Source organism: Hoplias malabaricus, chromosome Y (genome assembly GCF_029633855.1).
Source record: "Hoplias malabaricus isolate fHopMal1 chromosome Y, fHopMal1.hap1, whole genome shotgun sequence".
Classification (NCBI taxonomy): domain Eukaryota; kingdom Metazoa; phylum Chordata; class Actinopteri; order Characiformes; family Erythrinidae; genus Hoplias; species Hoplias malabaricus.
Genome location: NC_089820.1, coordinates 41,477,772 through 41,492,973, shown reverse-complemented (window position 1 = coordinate 41,492,973; position 15,202 = coordinate 41,477,772). Strand labels below are relative to the sequence as shown.

At 37.4% G+C, this 15,202-nt stretch overlaps 1 protein-coding gene across 1 annotated transcript; it reads right to left on the bottom strand.

Moving 5' to 3' along the window:
• Window positions 1–1,664: 1,664 nt before the first annotated feature.
• LOC136679059 (alpha-2A adrenergic receptor-like) lies at window positions 1,665–4,259 on the bottom strand. Its single transcript, XM_066657338.1, has 2 exons — window positions 4,063–4,259; window positions 1,665–3,476 (listed from the first exon to the last, which is right to left on the bottom strand). Exon 2 carries the CDS (start codon window positions 3,407–3,409, stop codon window positions 2,237–2,239), a length of 1,173 nt encoding a protein of 390 aa, XP_066513435.1. The 5' UTR covers window positions 3,410–3,476; window positions 4,063–4,259; the 3' UTR covers window positions 1,665–2,236.
• Between the last annotated feature and the right edge of the window lie 10,943 nt (window positions 4,260–15,202).

Below are 15,202 nucleotides of genomic sequence, written 5' to 3'. Positions count from 1 at the left end.
TTTGATCTAAAGGTATTTGTTTTAATCACTCTGGGAATATATAGTGGCATATAGTGGCACTGACATCTATAGTAAAAAAACCTTGGAAATTATTGCGCCAAAGCCACAAAGGGTGGCATCACTGTCATGTTCATTTTGGACTGCACAGTATCAAATGTACTGTACAGCTGGTTCTGATTAGCAGGGATTGATAAACATTGGCCTACAGTTCACTACTTGAGATTTTACTGAAATCCAAGACCCACAGGAGTGGCTGAAGGTGGATGCTGGATGCTGTGAAATCAGTCTATCAAGTCAGGTTCAAGAAAAAAAACAGCTTGATTTGAGTATTGAATACCAGAGAATGCTAAAAGGTATGTTACTGGAGAAGGGAGAAAAAAATAACGAATCACTGACGTGGAAAGTGACATCAGCTCTTTCATAACAGATTATACAATGTATGAGAAATGTTTTGAGAAAAAAATGTGACATAAATCTCAGTTCAGCACCCAATCCAGAATGGGTAAGAAAATGACAGATACATTATTCAACATTTCTGCCCAATTAAATACAATTAGTATGTGTTGAATGTGTTGCAAACATCACTTTAATAAGTGATGACTAGAAATGCTTTTTAAAATGCCATCACTGTCCAAAGAAAGACATGTATTAAACATTTGTCAGTTTTAAGTTTACTGCATCATTTGTACACAGCAGCTGTTCTTTACATTGTGTGAAAATTTCACAAATAAAGGACCAATAAAAATGTTCCAGAATAACTTGAAGTCCTTCTTCTCTAAAGTTACTATTTTAAAGATAAATGTTTTTCTTTAGACAGCAATGAAATGTAAACCTTTAGAATCAATAAGCTGCACAAGTCATGGAAAAAAACAATGCAGTTCATATTTCATGCTCAGTAATTTGCTTAGCAAGGTATTAACAAATTATTATCTGTGCATTATTTAGATGAATAGAAGAATTTTGAGAGAATTTTCATAAAATAACTCATTCATCAGTGTGTTCCAAAGAATTTCAAAATATGTGTTACGTAAAGTAGCCATTGTACATGACTACCCATATACATAGATCAATGGCCTAACTGGGACTGACCTGTGCATTCCCACTGTGTGATTTATAATATTTACAGAACGGTACACCGTGGCACATTTGCTTCTTATCACTCTGTTAGTTCCTTGAATGATGTACATTATAAAAGCAGGTGCCAATTGAAGGCCAGTGTTTCAACAGGCATGACACATATTACTGTTTACTGTACACTCATCCCTGCAGCCTGTTGACTCTGTAATATGTGTATCAGTAAACCGTGGTCGACTTATCTGTCCAATGTGTTCTGTACAAGCTGTAAAAAACTACAAGGCTGGTAGGAGGCTGCTGTTTGTGAGATCAGTTTGCTAGTTTGGCTTAATGTGCAGATAAGGTTAAGGACTGTAAAGAACAGCCCACATCAGTGTACAACAGTGGTCACTGGCACTATACCAGCTCCTGGAATACCTCCTTGCATGGTTCCAACATCTAAGTCAAGTGTCTGACAGTAATTATAATAAACTGTAGTTGGGTCAAACATAATCCTGAACAAGAAATTCCACCACAAACATTGACACATCCCCTGTAAAACTCCCTTTTTCTCTGCTTGTTTAATGTCCAGAGTAAAATCGACAACAAAGATACAACAAGCTAGCTACTAAAACACAATCCCTTTAAGCCCCCCCCCCCCCCCCCACAAACCAGTTTAAATTTGTTTCCCACTCACACTGAGACCATTATTTTTCATGGTTGACCCCAGAAGTTCTCGTTATAAGGTCTCTCTGTGTCTTCTGAGATCAGTCCTTGATTTGCTGAATCAAGTTTGTGAAATTTGAGTTAGATTTGAATGTACATGTCACTTGATTGTCTGTCATCCTACCAAAGAAAGTTCAAGAAAGACATCCAGAAAGCATTGAAGTTTTGTTGAGTGAGCTGCTGCAGTGGCAGAACAAATGAACCAGCAAACTACAAAGATGTCCAGGACTTCATCCAGGGAGAAAGAGAAGAACCTTCAATTCAGGACTTCAGGAGCCCCTTTCAGTGGCCACCCTTGGATTTTGAGCTCCTGTCTTGCTTGCTCACGTAACTGCCAAATTGATCTAACTCGTTTTTGTGTTCATTCTGTAATCTTGCTCTTTAAACATTGGTCCAATGGTAGAGTTGCGCTTAAGAGTTGAGGGATTGAAAAGGGCAAGTGGTGCAATTATCTGACTTAAACGACCCTCCTATTGTCCCGTTTGCAAAGGATTCTTTTGAAAGCCCTCCGGAAGTCATTATTAAATATGGTGTAGATGATAGGGTTGAGCGAACTGTTGCAATACCCAAACCAAAAGAAGAACTTAAAGAGTGTTTTGGGAACACAACAGAAGTCACAGAGGGCAATTAATGTGTATGTGAAGAAGAAGGGGAACCAACAGACCATGAAAACACCAATGACCACGGCCAAAACAAAAGTAAAACGTTTCTCACGGTTTTGCCGACCCTTCCAGCGGCTGATCTTGGTACACTGGTTAAAGTTGTCTTGTTTGCTGGCATCGTCGCCAGGCTTGATCTGGCTTAGTTTGGTTTTCCCTCTGGCTCGCTTCTTCTTGTTGGAGCAGGGATTGGTGACTTTGTGGTCAGAAGAGGATGACTCCTCCATGTCGACTGCATTCACGTCCCCTTTGTCTTCCTTGATGTTTAGGCCATTGAGCCTCTCGTGGAAGTGTCCGTTCTCTTTCCTGTCATCATCCTTCCTCCTACGGTCTCCTGGTGGCAATCTGGTCCTGCTCTTGGCGATCTGGTAGATGCGGACATACACCAAGACCATGATGATGCAGGGCAGGAAGAAGGAGCCAATGCTGGAAGAGATGATATACCACTTGTCCTCATTGATCTTGCAGTCATCTTGCTGCTTTTCCTCTTTCTCCATGGTGATGAGAGGAGGGAAAGAGATGACGGCGGCAATGACCCACACAACGAGGATGACACACTTGATGCGGCGTGGTGTTCTCTTCAGATTGTACTCAACGGCCCGTGTGATGGACCAGTAGCGGTCCAAGCTGATTGCACATAGGTGAGCAATGGAAGCTGTGCAGAAGAGCACGTCGAGGGCCAGGTAAATCTCACACCACACCGGACCAAAGTACCAGTAGCCCATCAGCTCGTTGGCCAGGGAGAACGGCATCACCAGCGTTGCCACTAGAATGTCTGCAGATGCCAGAGAGACCAGAAACAGGTTCTGAGGTGCCTTCAGGGCCCTGCTGGTGAACACAGCAATCACCACCAGTATGTTTCCAGACACAATCAGGAGGATGAGAAGAACCACAAGTACAACCAGCAGCACCTTTATTGAGGGAGGTGCCCCGCCACTTTCCATGGCATTCGTCATGTTCACACACCCCATAGCTGAGGACCTCTGTCTTCTCACATCAGTATACTTCTCTTCTCATTACCCAAGCTTTGTTTGTGCCCTGAAGAAAAAAAAAACCTTAGGTGGAAACTGCCCTAATGAATAAAGTTAATGATAGCAATATATAATTCCAAAAAACAGAGAAATAAAAAATGGATATGTCATTTATGTGAAATTGTTTTATTGCAAGTCATTTTGGAGAACTTCAATTGATCTATTAATCACAAAATGTTAAAGCGGCTGTGTTAAAATGATATAGTAAATTAAATATCCACAAAAATGGATGGTTGGTTTTTTGTTTGTTTGTTTTTTTTACAGTGATGAAAGACATTTGAAGAGGGCATTTTCAGCTTTTTTATATATTGTCCTTTAATAATTCATTAATTATGTTATTGTTCTATGACAAAAAAAACTAAGAAAGTGCAAAAAGTTCAGTATACAGTTTAATTTTCCTCTATGTTAAATTCACTAAAATTATCACCTGTGTGTTGAAGTGTGCTGACAATGTGATCACTAATTTTATGTTCAGAAAAACAACAAAAGACGTCATTTATGCTGGCCACAATGTTCATAGTTTGGCTCGTAACATAATATAATACTGTATATATACTATGTAAATGTCTGTAAAAGTAAGTATCAAAGCTCACCTGATTGAAATTATCCAGCCGATCCTCCAAAGAAACAAATAAAATGGATACAAACAAACATTCAATAAAACAAGCGGAATATACAAACAAGATTAGATAAACGAATGGGGCTCGGTCGCGTTTTGCGCTCGGTCGCTCAGAACGGCTCGCGCCGTGTCTGGGTCCTCATAATCACATTAGCCCGCTGTGTATGTGTGTGAGAGTGTGTGTTTAAGAGACAGAAAAAAGGAAACACCGTGTGTGCGTGTGTGTGTGCGTGCGTGTGTTCGGGGGAGGGGGCCACGCCTACTTTCCCCAGCAGCGTGGGAATCGAAGAAAAGTAAAAAAACATACAATAAAAAAATATAAAAAAGTAAATACATGACAAAATAAATACAAGAGCCTTCATCATCAATTCTTGACTCCTATTCTTCTTCATCCAGTTTACTCTCCTTTACATCTCCTTCAGTTTTGCCCCCTCCTGTCCATGAATTTCTTCCCCTCAACTCTACACAACGCTCCTCCCCTTCATCAGTTATTTTCCTCCTCTTCAATACTCCTCTTCTTTATTAGTTTTCTTCCTCCAACTTTTCATCAACTATTCTCTTCACCCCCTCTTCAACTATACTCCTCTTCTTAATGAGATTTCTCATTCATCAAGTCTCCTCCCTCTCTTCATCAACTCTTCCCCTTCTTTTCTTCATCAGTACTCCTCCTCCTACTCCATGTCTTCTTCCTTCTTCTTCATTAATCCCTCTTTTCTTCATCACCACTCCACTTTTTCTTCATTAACTCTTCACTTCTCAGCAGTCATTCCCCTCCTCTTCATCAGCTCTCCTCTTGTTCTTCAGCAATCACTTCTTTATTAGCTTTATAACTTCTTGTCCTTTTAATCAGTCCTTCTCCTCTTTTTCAACACTCCTCTTCTTCATCCATTTTCTACTCTTCATCTCTTCACCTCCTCCTGTGGCTTATCTGCCGCATTCACCTCTTCCTCTTCCTCAGCTCTTTTAATTCTCTGTCAGCTCCTCTCCATTGGTTCAACTGTCCAATTCATCAACATTCATCCTTCTCCTCATCTTCATAAATTCTTACTTACAACACTTCTTCGTCTTCATTCATTCTGATATTTTTTACCTTATCTCCTCTGCTTTATCAATCTGTCTCTGCTTCCCAGACTCCTTTTCATCTCTCATATTTTTCTGCCTCTCCTTCAAGCTTTCAGCTGTTTTTTCCTCTTCAACAACACTTCTCCATAAGTTTTTCCTCTTTTCCACTCTTTATTCTACTCATTTACTCTATACTCATCCTCACTCTTCTGCATTACACTTTCTAATTCAAAATAAAGCTTACTGCATGTGCCAGTTAAATAATAACTGATGCACACTGGACCCTTCACTAATAAATGAACGATGTCAATGACAACAATCAAAGCCTTCAAAGTAAACACCAGTGTGAACCAAACCAACCCTGGCTATGTTTACACTGGAGAGGCAACCTTAAACTACTGTTGCTGAGAAACCACTGGCACAATGACACAGCTCCGCCTGCTGGTCACTCGCATTATTGCTGCTTTTCTTTTTTGCACTGTGCCGAATTCAGCACCCCCGCCGTGAGAGGCATCCCCTGCATATTCTTTGGATTTTGGATTTTCTTGTCGATCATAAATAAAGTAAATGTAATGCAACCAGTCAAGAATAAAGAAAGAATTCCTTTTGCGGATGTCAAATGATGGTCTGTGTGTTATTTGAAAAACGATGTATAGTAAATAATTCAATTAATTTTAACTTTGAATATTCATTTTGTACCACAAAAATCGTGTCAATTTTATGTCGTCAATATTATGGTCAGTATTACCTATTCTCAAATTAGGTGTTGATATATATATATATATATATATATATATATATATATATATATATATATATATATATATATATATATATATATATATATATATATATTATGGCTATGGCAAGCCAAACAGGAAATATTTAATGAACTTTGATATATATAGAATGAACGCTGATATATATAGAATTAACTTTGATATATATAGAATGAAAGTTGATATATATAGAATGAAAGCTGATATATATAGAATGAACGCTGATATATATAGAATGAACTTTGATATATATAGAATGAACTTTGATATATATAGAATGAATGCTGATATATATAGAATGAAAGTTGATATATATAGAATGAAAGTTGATATATATAGAATGAACGCTGATATATATAGAATGAACTTTGATATATATAGAATGAATGCTGATATATATAGAATGAATGCTGATATATATAGAATGAATGCTGATATATATAGAATGAACTTTGATATATATAGAATGAAAGCTGATATATATAGAATGAACTTTGATATATATAGAATGAACGCTGATATATATAGAATGAAAGTTGATATATATAGAATGAAAGTTGATATATATAGAATGAAAGCTGATATATATAGAATGAACTTTGATATATATAGAATGAATGCTGATATATATAGAATGAAAGTTGATATATATAGAATGAAAGTTGATATATATAGAATGAAAGCTGATATATATAGAATGAACTTTGATATATATAGAATGAACTTTGATATATATAGAATGAACGCTGATATATATAGAATGAAAGTTGATATATATAGAATGAAAGCTGATATATATAGAATGAACTTTGATATATATAGAATGAACGCTGATATATATAGAATGAATGTTGATATATATAGAATGAAAGTTGATATATATAGAATGAAAGCTGATATGTATAGAATGAACTTTGATATATATAGAATGAACTTTGATATATATAGAATGAAAGCTGATATATATAGAATGAAAGCTGATATATATAGAATGAACGCTGATATATATAAAATGAAAGCTGATATATATAGAATGAAAGCTGACATACAGGGGTTGGACAATGAAACTAAAACACCTGGTTTTAGACAACAATAATGCATTAGTGTGGTGTAGGGCCTCCTTTTGTGGCCAATACAGCAGCAATTTGTCTTGAGAAAGTCCTGTACAGTGGTCAGATGGATTTTAAGCCATTCTTCTTGCAGGATAGTGGCCAGGTCACTACGTGATGCTGGTGGAGGAAAACGTTTCCTGACTCGCTTCTCCAAAACACCCCAAAGTGTCTCAATAATATTTAGATCTGGTGACTGTGCAGGCTATGGGAGATGTTCAACTTCACTTTCGTGTTTATCAGACCAATCTTTCACCAGTCTTGCTGTGTGTATTCGTGCATTGTCATCCTGATACACGGAATCGCCTTCAGGATACAATGTTTGAACCATTGAATGCACATGATCCTCCAGAATGGTTCGGAAGTCCTTGGCCATAATCATTCTATATATATCAGCGTTCATTATATATCCCCCATACTCAAATAGCGGCCTCCTGGCCGTTTTAGGCCCATTGGTCATCTATTTCTGGCACGAGAGCTGTTTTGAAAAGTTTTTTTTTTTATTATGATTTTTTTTTTTCAATCGCGCTGTCCGCTCTTATTTTGAAATCGCGCACCGCGAGGCTGGTGATTGCCTCCATGGCAACAATAAACAGATAGCAGTAAAGTCTTCGGAAATGAGATAGTCAAAGTTCATTCTATATATATCAGCGTTCATTCTATATATATCAAAGTTCATTCTATATATATCAACTTTCATTCTATATATATCAGCGTTCATTCTATATATATCAAAGTTCATTCTATATATATCAACTTTCATTAAATATTTCCTGTTTGGCTTGCCATAATATATATATATATATATATATATATATATATATATATATATATATATATATATATATATATATATATATATATATATATATATAATAACACATTTTGTGCATGTTTTCATATTGCACAAAACAACATTGTATAATCATATAACAGTCAACAACTTCATATAATCATTATGGAGGTAATGATTATATATGGAGGAAACTCAGAAAGAAATTTGTGTATTTGTAAAGCTGTAATAAAAAGATATTTAAAAGACATTAAAAATCACTGCATGTTGAAACCTGAGAGAAGTATAAATAGAATTCTTTCTTGTCATAGAGCAATGAGCAAAAGTTTAGAACTAAAACCAAAATAATTCATTAATTTATTTAATAGGCCTTATATTTCATGGCTTCATATACATTTTCAACAGGGATGCACTTCCTGACTAGCTATCCTGTTTCATAATCAGAAACATAATATCTGCTGATTGAATCAAAACATAATATCTGCTGGATTGAGGTGTTGGTTGAATCAAGCACGTGTGAAGAGAGAAAGGATGTTTTATTTTAAAGTAGAGATGGAAGTGTTTACAGAGATGTTTCTTGGTCGCGACTTGGTTACTCTCTCCCACCATCAGTGGGAGTGTACACATACTACAGAAAATGTAATCACCCTCAATTGTTCCATAAACAACCTTCCACCAAGCATCAAATTTATAAACTGATGATACACAGGCAGAGATGAGACAAACAACACAAAAGGAGTTAACAGTATTGTAAAGCAAAGTATAAGAGAATCAGAATAAAATATAGGATTAATATGAAATTAATCACTTTCCAACACATCCTTTAAGGGCCTTTAAACGTCATTGTAGAGTGGCTACATTAGGCTACATTTTTCTCCATTAGTCTGCGACGCAACCTTGTGCAGCTCAATAATTTCAGTGCAGTCTAATGATTTTACCATCATGGATCCTGACTTGTACCAAATAATTGTCAAATATAAAACACAGGCAGGCATTAGCTCACCACACAGATTTTTACAATGGATCATCATGTTCATAATTGCATAATTGCAAAACATTCTGCTGAAACATTTTTGTATAGTGTATAGTTTCATGCCATACTCTGCTTGTTTTTCATGAATGTATCTATTACTTTATACTAATTTGTGTAGTTTACACACCTAAGAATTAGCATACACTGGGTGATACCATTAGCACGTAGATTTATTTCAGCATTTTACAACGTTATTATGGGTTACATTAAATATATATCTGGATATTACCGTTTTGACTAGTGAATGTATTGGTATCTAATAGGAGGAGCCCTGTACTATGGGAAGGGACCAGCCAGGTCTGTTAAATTTAAAGTTTTATGCGGTTCTAAAGAGGCCAATGCAGTGTTTGTAGATTTCCCTGCAAGCCAAACTGGAGCTCACACTGGCCAAAAAAAAAAAAAAAACAAGAGATTCCCTCTCAAAAGAGAGATGCACATAAGAGATGCCCTCTCAAAAAGCTTTTATTGGCCTGGAAAGTCAGCAGATATCGACAAATGGGTAAAATGAGTAAACTTCACAACATTCTGAGAGTTGATAGCAACCTAGTGTTAGAGTTGGGTAGGTCTGCAATTTTTGTGTAATCAGCTTTGTCATGCTGCACTTAAACATGTTAGGAAATAATTGTATGGGTTGTACTACAGTGGCATATTACAAAAAAAAAATGTTGAGATTGTGAGGAATATGTAAACAATAACATTAAATGATTTACAAATCACGTAAACCATTTAATTAACTTAAACCGTTAAAGAAACAACACATTAAACAAGGAAGATTCTGCAACCCTATTCAATGTACAGTACTGTGCCTAAATCTGAGGCCTCCCTTTTATTTTGAGTTGTTTTTCCGCAGTGAAGGGAAGGACATCAAACCTATGGACATGTTCACATATGAAGCAAGAGTGGAGCTTCTCAGTCTATCAAATATGAAATCTTTAAGGGATGATTTTCTGTGAGACAAAGTTTTGGGGACCTACCAGTTTGCAAAATTGTTTGGTTTCAACTAATGTTCAGTTGACTTCCCCATTCTGATGCAGTTGTGTAATCTTCTGTGTAATCTAAACATGCACATGTTAAAATGAGTTTGTGTAGTTGTTTGTATGAATGCTAGTTTCTGTTTTAAGGGGAATATAATAAGATCTTTGAGAAAAGATTTTTTTTGGAAGGACAAAGTTTGGAACTGATGTGAAGAAACTAATAGAAAATGTACCTAAAAAAAGGTAGACAAATTAATAATGAGAAAATAGAAAATTATAGATTTGCACCCATTTCATGCCAGCTTTGGCCCAGTACTGCATATAGTAAAAATGTAAGTGTGTTGTAAGTGGATGTTAATATGGTTTTATAAAATGTATACAAATGTTTTATACAGGTGGCGGAATGTTTGGTGTGCCAAGCCAACCAGAACATAATAAGGTGGTGGAATATACTCCTTTTAAGGTAAATATGGCTTGTTCAGGTCTTTGGTGCTAGTAATTGTGGAAATTTTGCAGGGTGAGCGAAGTTAAGAACTACTGCTCTAAACTATGCTATTTATATCCTGTTGAACTGTCCTAACATTTTCAAAATATACATCTCTACACAGTTTCTGAGTTGTCAGAATATCAGAAAGAGTCTTAAACACTAACTGGAGATTAACAACCACGTGCTCACATATTCATAATTACATTTATGTTTGTTTTGACAACCAATGATGAGAATTCCAAAGAGGGTAGCAGTACATTTGTGTACTGCTTGACTACCTCACTAAATAGCCACAAACCTATCCACTGAGGTCTAAGTGTGCAGGTGAAGTGACAGAGTGCATTGTGAAATTGTTTTCACCAATTTGAAGCACTGAAAAGGATTCTCACTGACCAGGCCTGGGAGTTCGTCAATGTGGTGATTTTGAATTAACTGAGATTTTCCTGCCCCAAAATAAAATGAGGCATGAATACTTACTTAAATCAAGCAAGTAATCCAGTGATCCAGTGTATAAAAAGGTTTTATTTGTGTTGATATGAAAAGATCAACAAGGGTGTTTGTGACAAGCTGGGAATAAAAAGAAGTATGTGCTCTCCCTATCATCCGCAAACAAATGGTTTGGTGGAGAGGATGAATGGGACAATCCAGAGGTTAATAAAAAGGAATTTCTTTGTTCCTGAATCAATGCATTTATACATAGTCCATTTGTGATATCCACAAAAATATAATATTTAAATCTATATTTGTTTGGGAATGGCTAATAAGCAATAAGTCCCTTTTTTTGTTTTGTTTTGTATTTCAGACTTGCAAACTTGAATGAGGCCGGAGACATGGAATGAGTACTTAGATGCAGTAATATTTGGGTTATGTACCAAAAAACAAATTACAACAAAATTCTCACCTTCTGCCTTATGTTTGGAAGGGAGGCTCACTGCCCTTCAGAAGTCCCCAGGTTGGTGAATTTGTTTCAATTACATTTTGAGTAATTGAGGGGTATCTGGGTATGGTTTACTGTACGCAGAACTGGCATTTATTAGCTACACACCACACCTTAACACAATTTCTGGATTCCAGTATGTCATGTGACTGATATCATCCAGGTATACCAGAATTTCTTGCATCAGCAGTTCAGTTGTTTTAGAGGAATGTCATGTTATATGTGCTGATTCTAGCACTTTTCAATCTGGCCACATTGCCTTGGTCTTTTTACACACATTGCTTTGAGTGTTTTTCAAGAACAGTGCGAAAAAGAAAGAAATGCAAGCCGCAACCAGAGAGCTTGTCCCAGAAAAAATTATATTTGTAACTCTAAAATTAAGATAAGTTGAGTCATCAGAATATAATTCATGTTTCAACACTTTTGCACATTGTAGTATGTAATTATCGACTGTGTACACGAGCTTAATAGTCTTTACTGCAAAATGTTCCTATATAACATTACAATGTATTATGTCACTGCTTTTAATGTTCATATATTTGCTTCTAGGTGGACAGTAGTGTTGAGGCTGTCATTAGTGAAGAGGCAGTGTCAGAGGATGCTAAACGAATGGTTGAAATAAATAACATAGTAAAAGGAAATGTTGAAATGGTGCAGGACTCCACACAGCGGAGGTTAAACATAACAACATTTTCGCTGTTTCACTGTGTGGTACAGGGCCTGCACAGCATCTTGCCACAGAACCCTCCAGCGTATTGTGAGAACTGCTGAGAAGATCATTGGTACCTCTCTCCCCTGCCTTCAGGACTTATACAGCTCCCATCTCCTAAGAAAAGCCATCTGTTTGACAGGTGATCCAACCAGGGCGGAGATTGCGTAGTCTCAGGGCTAGGACCAGCAGACTGAGGGATAGCTCCATCCATCAGGCTGTGAGAATGCTGAACTCTCTCCCTGCTCTCCCCCACTCCCACTTCTGCCCCCCACACACACTACTCAGCAACCTCATCAATTACCACCAATACCCAACTGAGACTTTGAAAATCAGGCAGGCACTCAATCACTTTAATCAGCCTCCAGGCTTCATATCCCTGTATTTGCACTACTGTTGACACTGGGTCTGTTTATATTGGTACTGTCACTTAAGCTCCTCATCAGACCTAACTGTGACTTTTTCAATAGATATGCACTTGTTCACTTTATTTAGTTGTTATATGATTATCTTGCACTATTGCCTACTCTGCCTTGTACATCCAGTATCCTACCTCCTCCTATTATGATTATTTTGCACTACTGTTTACTCTGCCCTGTACATCCAGTATCCTACCTCTTTCTAGTACAATTTTTTTGCACTATTGTTTACACTACCTTGTACATCCATTATCCTACCTCCAAATCAGGTTATTGTCTTCAGTCAGTGTCCCATTGACTCATGTATGTATCAGTGAGCTGCTGGTATCATATGTCCTGCACTTGTCTTCTATTTGTTCACTTTCATATATCTATATACTTAGCTTAGTTTAATTTTGTCTATTTTTTTGTTAAATGTTACTGCATCATGGAGAGGAGAGTAATGTAATTTCAATCCTTTGTATGTCCTGTACATATGCAGAATTGACAATAAAACTCTCTTGACTCTTGTCTTGATAGGAAAACAGCAGAGGAAGTGGTGGCAAGCTGGAAGCCAACTTCATTGGACCTTTTTTGATCACAGACATACAGGGCAAGAGTGCAGACCTGTTGGGGGAAAATGGTGCTGTTTTCTTGAGGTAAACTTGGATCATCTACAAATTGCCATGTCCCCTTCAGTGTCAGCAGCACCACCAGCAGCATGGTCTTCTCCAGCACCACCAGAAGCAGTGTCCTCTCCAGCACCTCCACCAGCAGCAGTGTCCTCTCCAGCATCACCAGCAGCAGTGTCCTTTCCAGCACTTCTGCAAGCAGTGTCCTCTCCAGCACCAACACAAGCCGTGTCCTCTCCAGCACCTCCACTAGCAGCAGTGTCCTTTCCAGCAGAACCAGCAGCAGTGTCCTTTCCAGCACCTCCACCAGCAGCAGTGTCCTCTCCAGCACCACCAGCAGCAGTGTCCTTTCCAGCACTTCTACCAGCAGTGTCCTCTCCAGCACCAACACAAGCTGTGTCCTCTCCAGCACTAACACAAGCTGTGTCCTCTCCAGCACCAACACATACTGTGTCCTCTCCAGCACCTCCACCAGCAGCAGTGTCCTCTCCAGCACCCCCAGCAGCAGTGTCCTCTCCAGCACCTCCACCAGCAACAGTGTCATTTCCAGCACCACCATCAGCAGCAGCGTGGTTTGATTCCCCTATTTAGATTTATCCAAATGACTGCACGATGATTGTGGGAATTGTGAATGAGCACCACCACTGGATGCAAACAGTATGAGTTATCAGAGGCTCACTTATTCATAACTAATTATTCATAACTAATATACCGTGTAAAGACTCTTATCTGAATACATGTACAAACTAATTCATTTAACTAATTCATTCAACTATTTAAAAACAATTCATTTAACTGCTGATTATTAGACATTCTGTAGTGTATGGTCTCCTAGTTTTGAGCTTATAGAATCACTTCTGCTCTACAGGGGTGCCAAGCCCTTCACACTCTACAAGTATTCCTTGCTTTTTTTTTTTTTAAAAAAAATAACACATGTGAAATGTGAAATGTGAATGTGAAAATAACACATAACATGTTCAGTTGAAAAATTTGCAAAAGCCTGCATGTAAAGCATAATTAAAACAAATACGTTACCCTTTAAAATAAAGGTCATGTATCCAAAAGAAAAAAAGGGCCTTCTTGGACCCAATGGGAGAGTCTCCAAATAACATTAAGAGGTCCTTGGAAGCATTCTGATAATTCTATTCTGACAATTATATAGCTTTTTTTTTTTATTAATAATACAAATGAAATGCATTAAAATTAAAATGTGCAAAGCACGGTGGTAGTGGCTAGTTAACAAGTGCCACTGTCACAGAGATCCAGGGATCTGGAAGTTGTGGGTTCAAGCCCTGCTCCAGGTGACTGTCTGTGAGTCTGGTGTGTTCTCTCTGTCTGCATGGGTTTCCTTTGGGTGCTCCAGTTTCCTACCATGGGGCAAAAACACAAGTTGGTAGATTCGCTACTCAAGAATGCCCTTATGTGTGACTGTGTGAGTGAATTTGTTAGTCTGTGTTGCTCTGCAATGGACTGGTGCCCCCTCCAGGGTGTGCTCCTGCCTTGCCCCCTTTGTTTTTGGGTAAGCCCTGTATCCCAGAACCCTGAACTGGATAAGTGCTTACAAACAATGAATGCATGAAAATTAAAATGTTATCGGGTTTTCATACTGAAGGGCGGAAAAAAGGCTGTAATCTAGATCCCAGAATGTTAATGTAGACAGATTTAAGAGGGGGTGGCTTTTCAGGCAGATGGACTGCTTTAAAGAGCACCCCCCTGTAACTCTCTTTCTGTACACACAAATATGGTTTGTTTTTGTCACTACACATATAAAATGCCTGTATAAATGTAATGGTTATAACAGTTATAATGTAGCCAGACCCAGACAGCGAGCATATATCAGTCCACTGGGATAAAAAGGCTGGCACATCACCGACTGTAGACCACTGCTGGTCCACCATCGGACCACTCAGATTACTGTCCTGTACAGGATATAACTCATTTTTAATCCCTCAAACAGATTTTAAATTCACAGAAACTTTTATTCTGGAATAAAAACTAATACAAATATTACCAACAACTATGAGAGATATAATAATGAGTATAAGCCTTGATATAAAATGATTATGATAAAAATGTTGACACTATGCTGGATTAAAATTGTTTATTAATCTTATTTATAAAGGATAACAAAAGAACCTAATGAAGGGAAAAATGTGAATGGAAAAGTGCTAAAATGTGGAATTTTGTCTAAATTTCTGTTT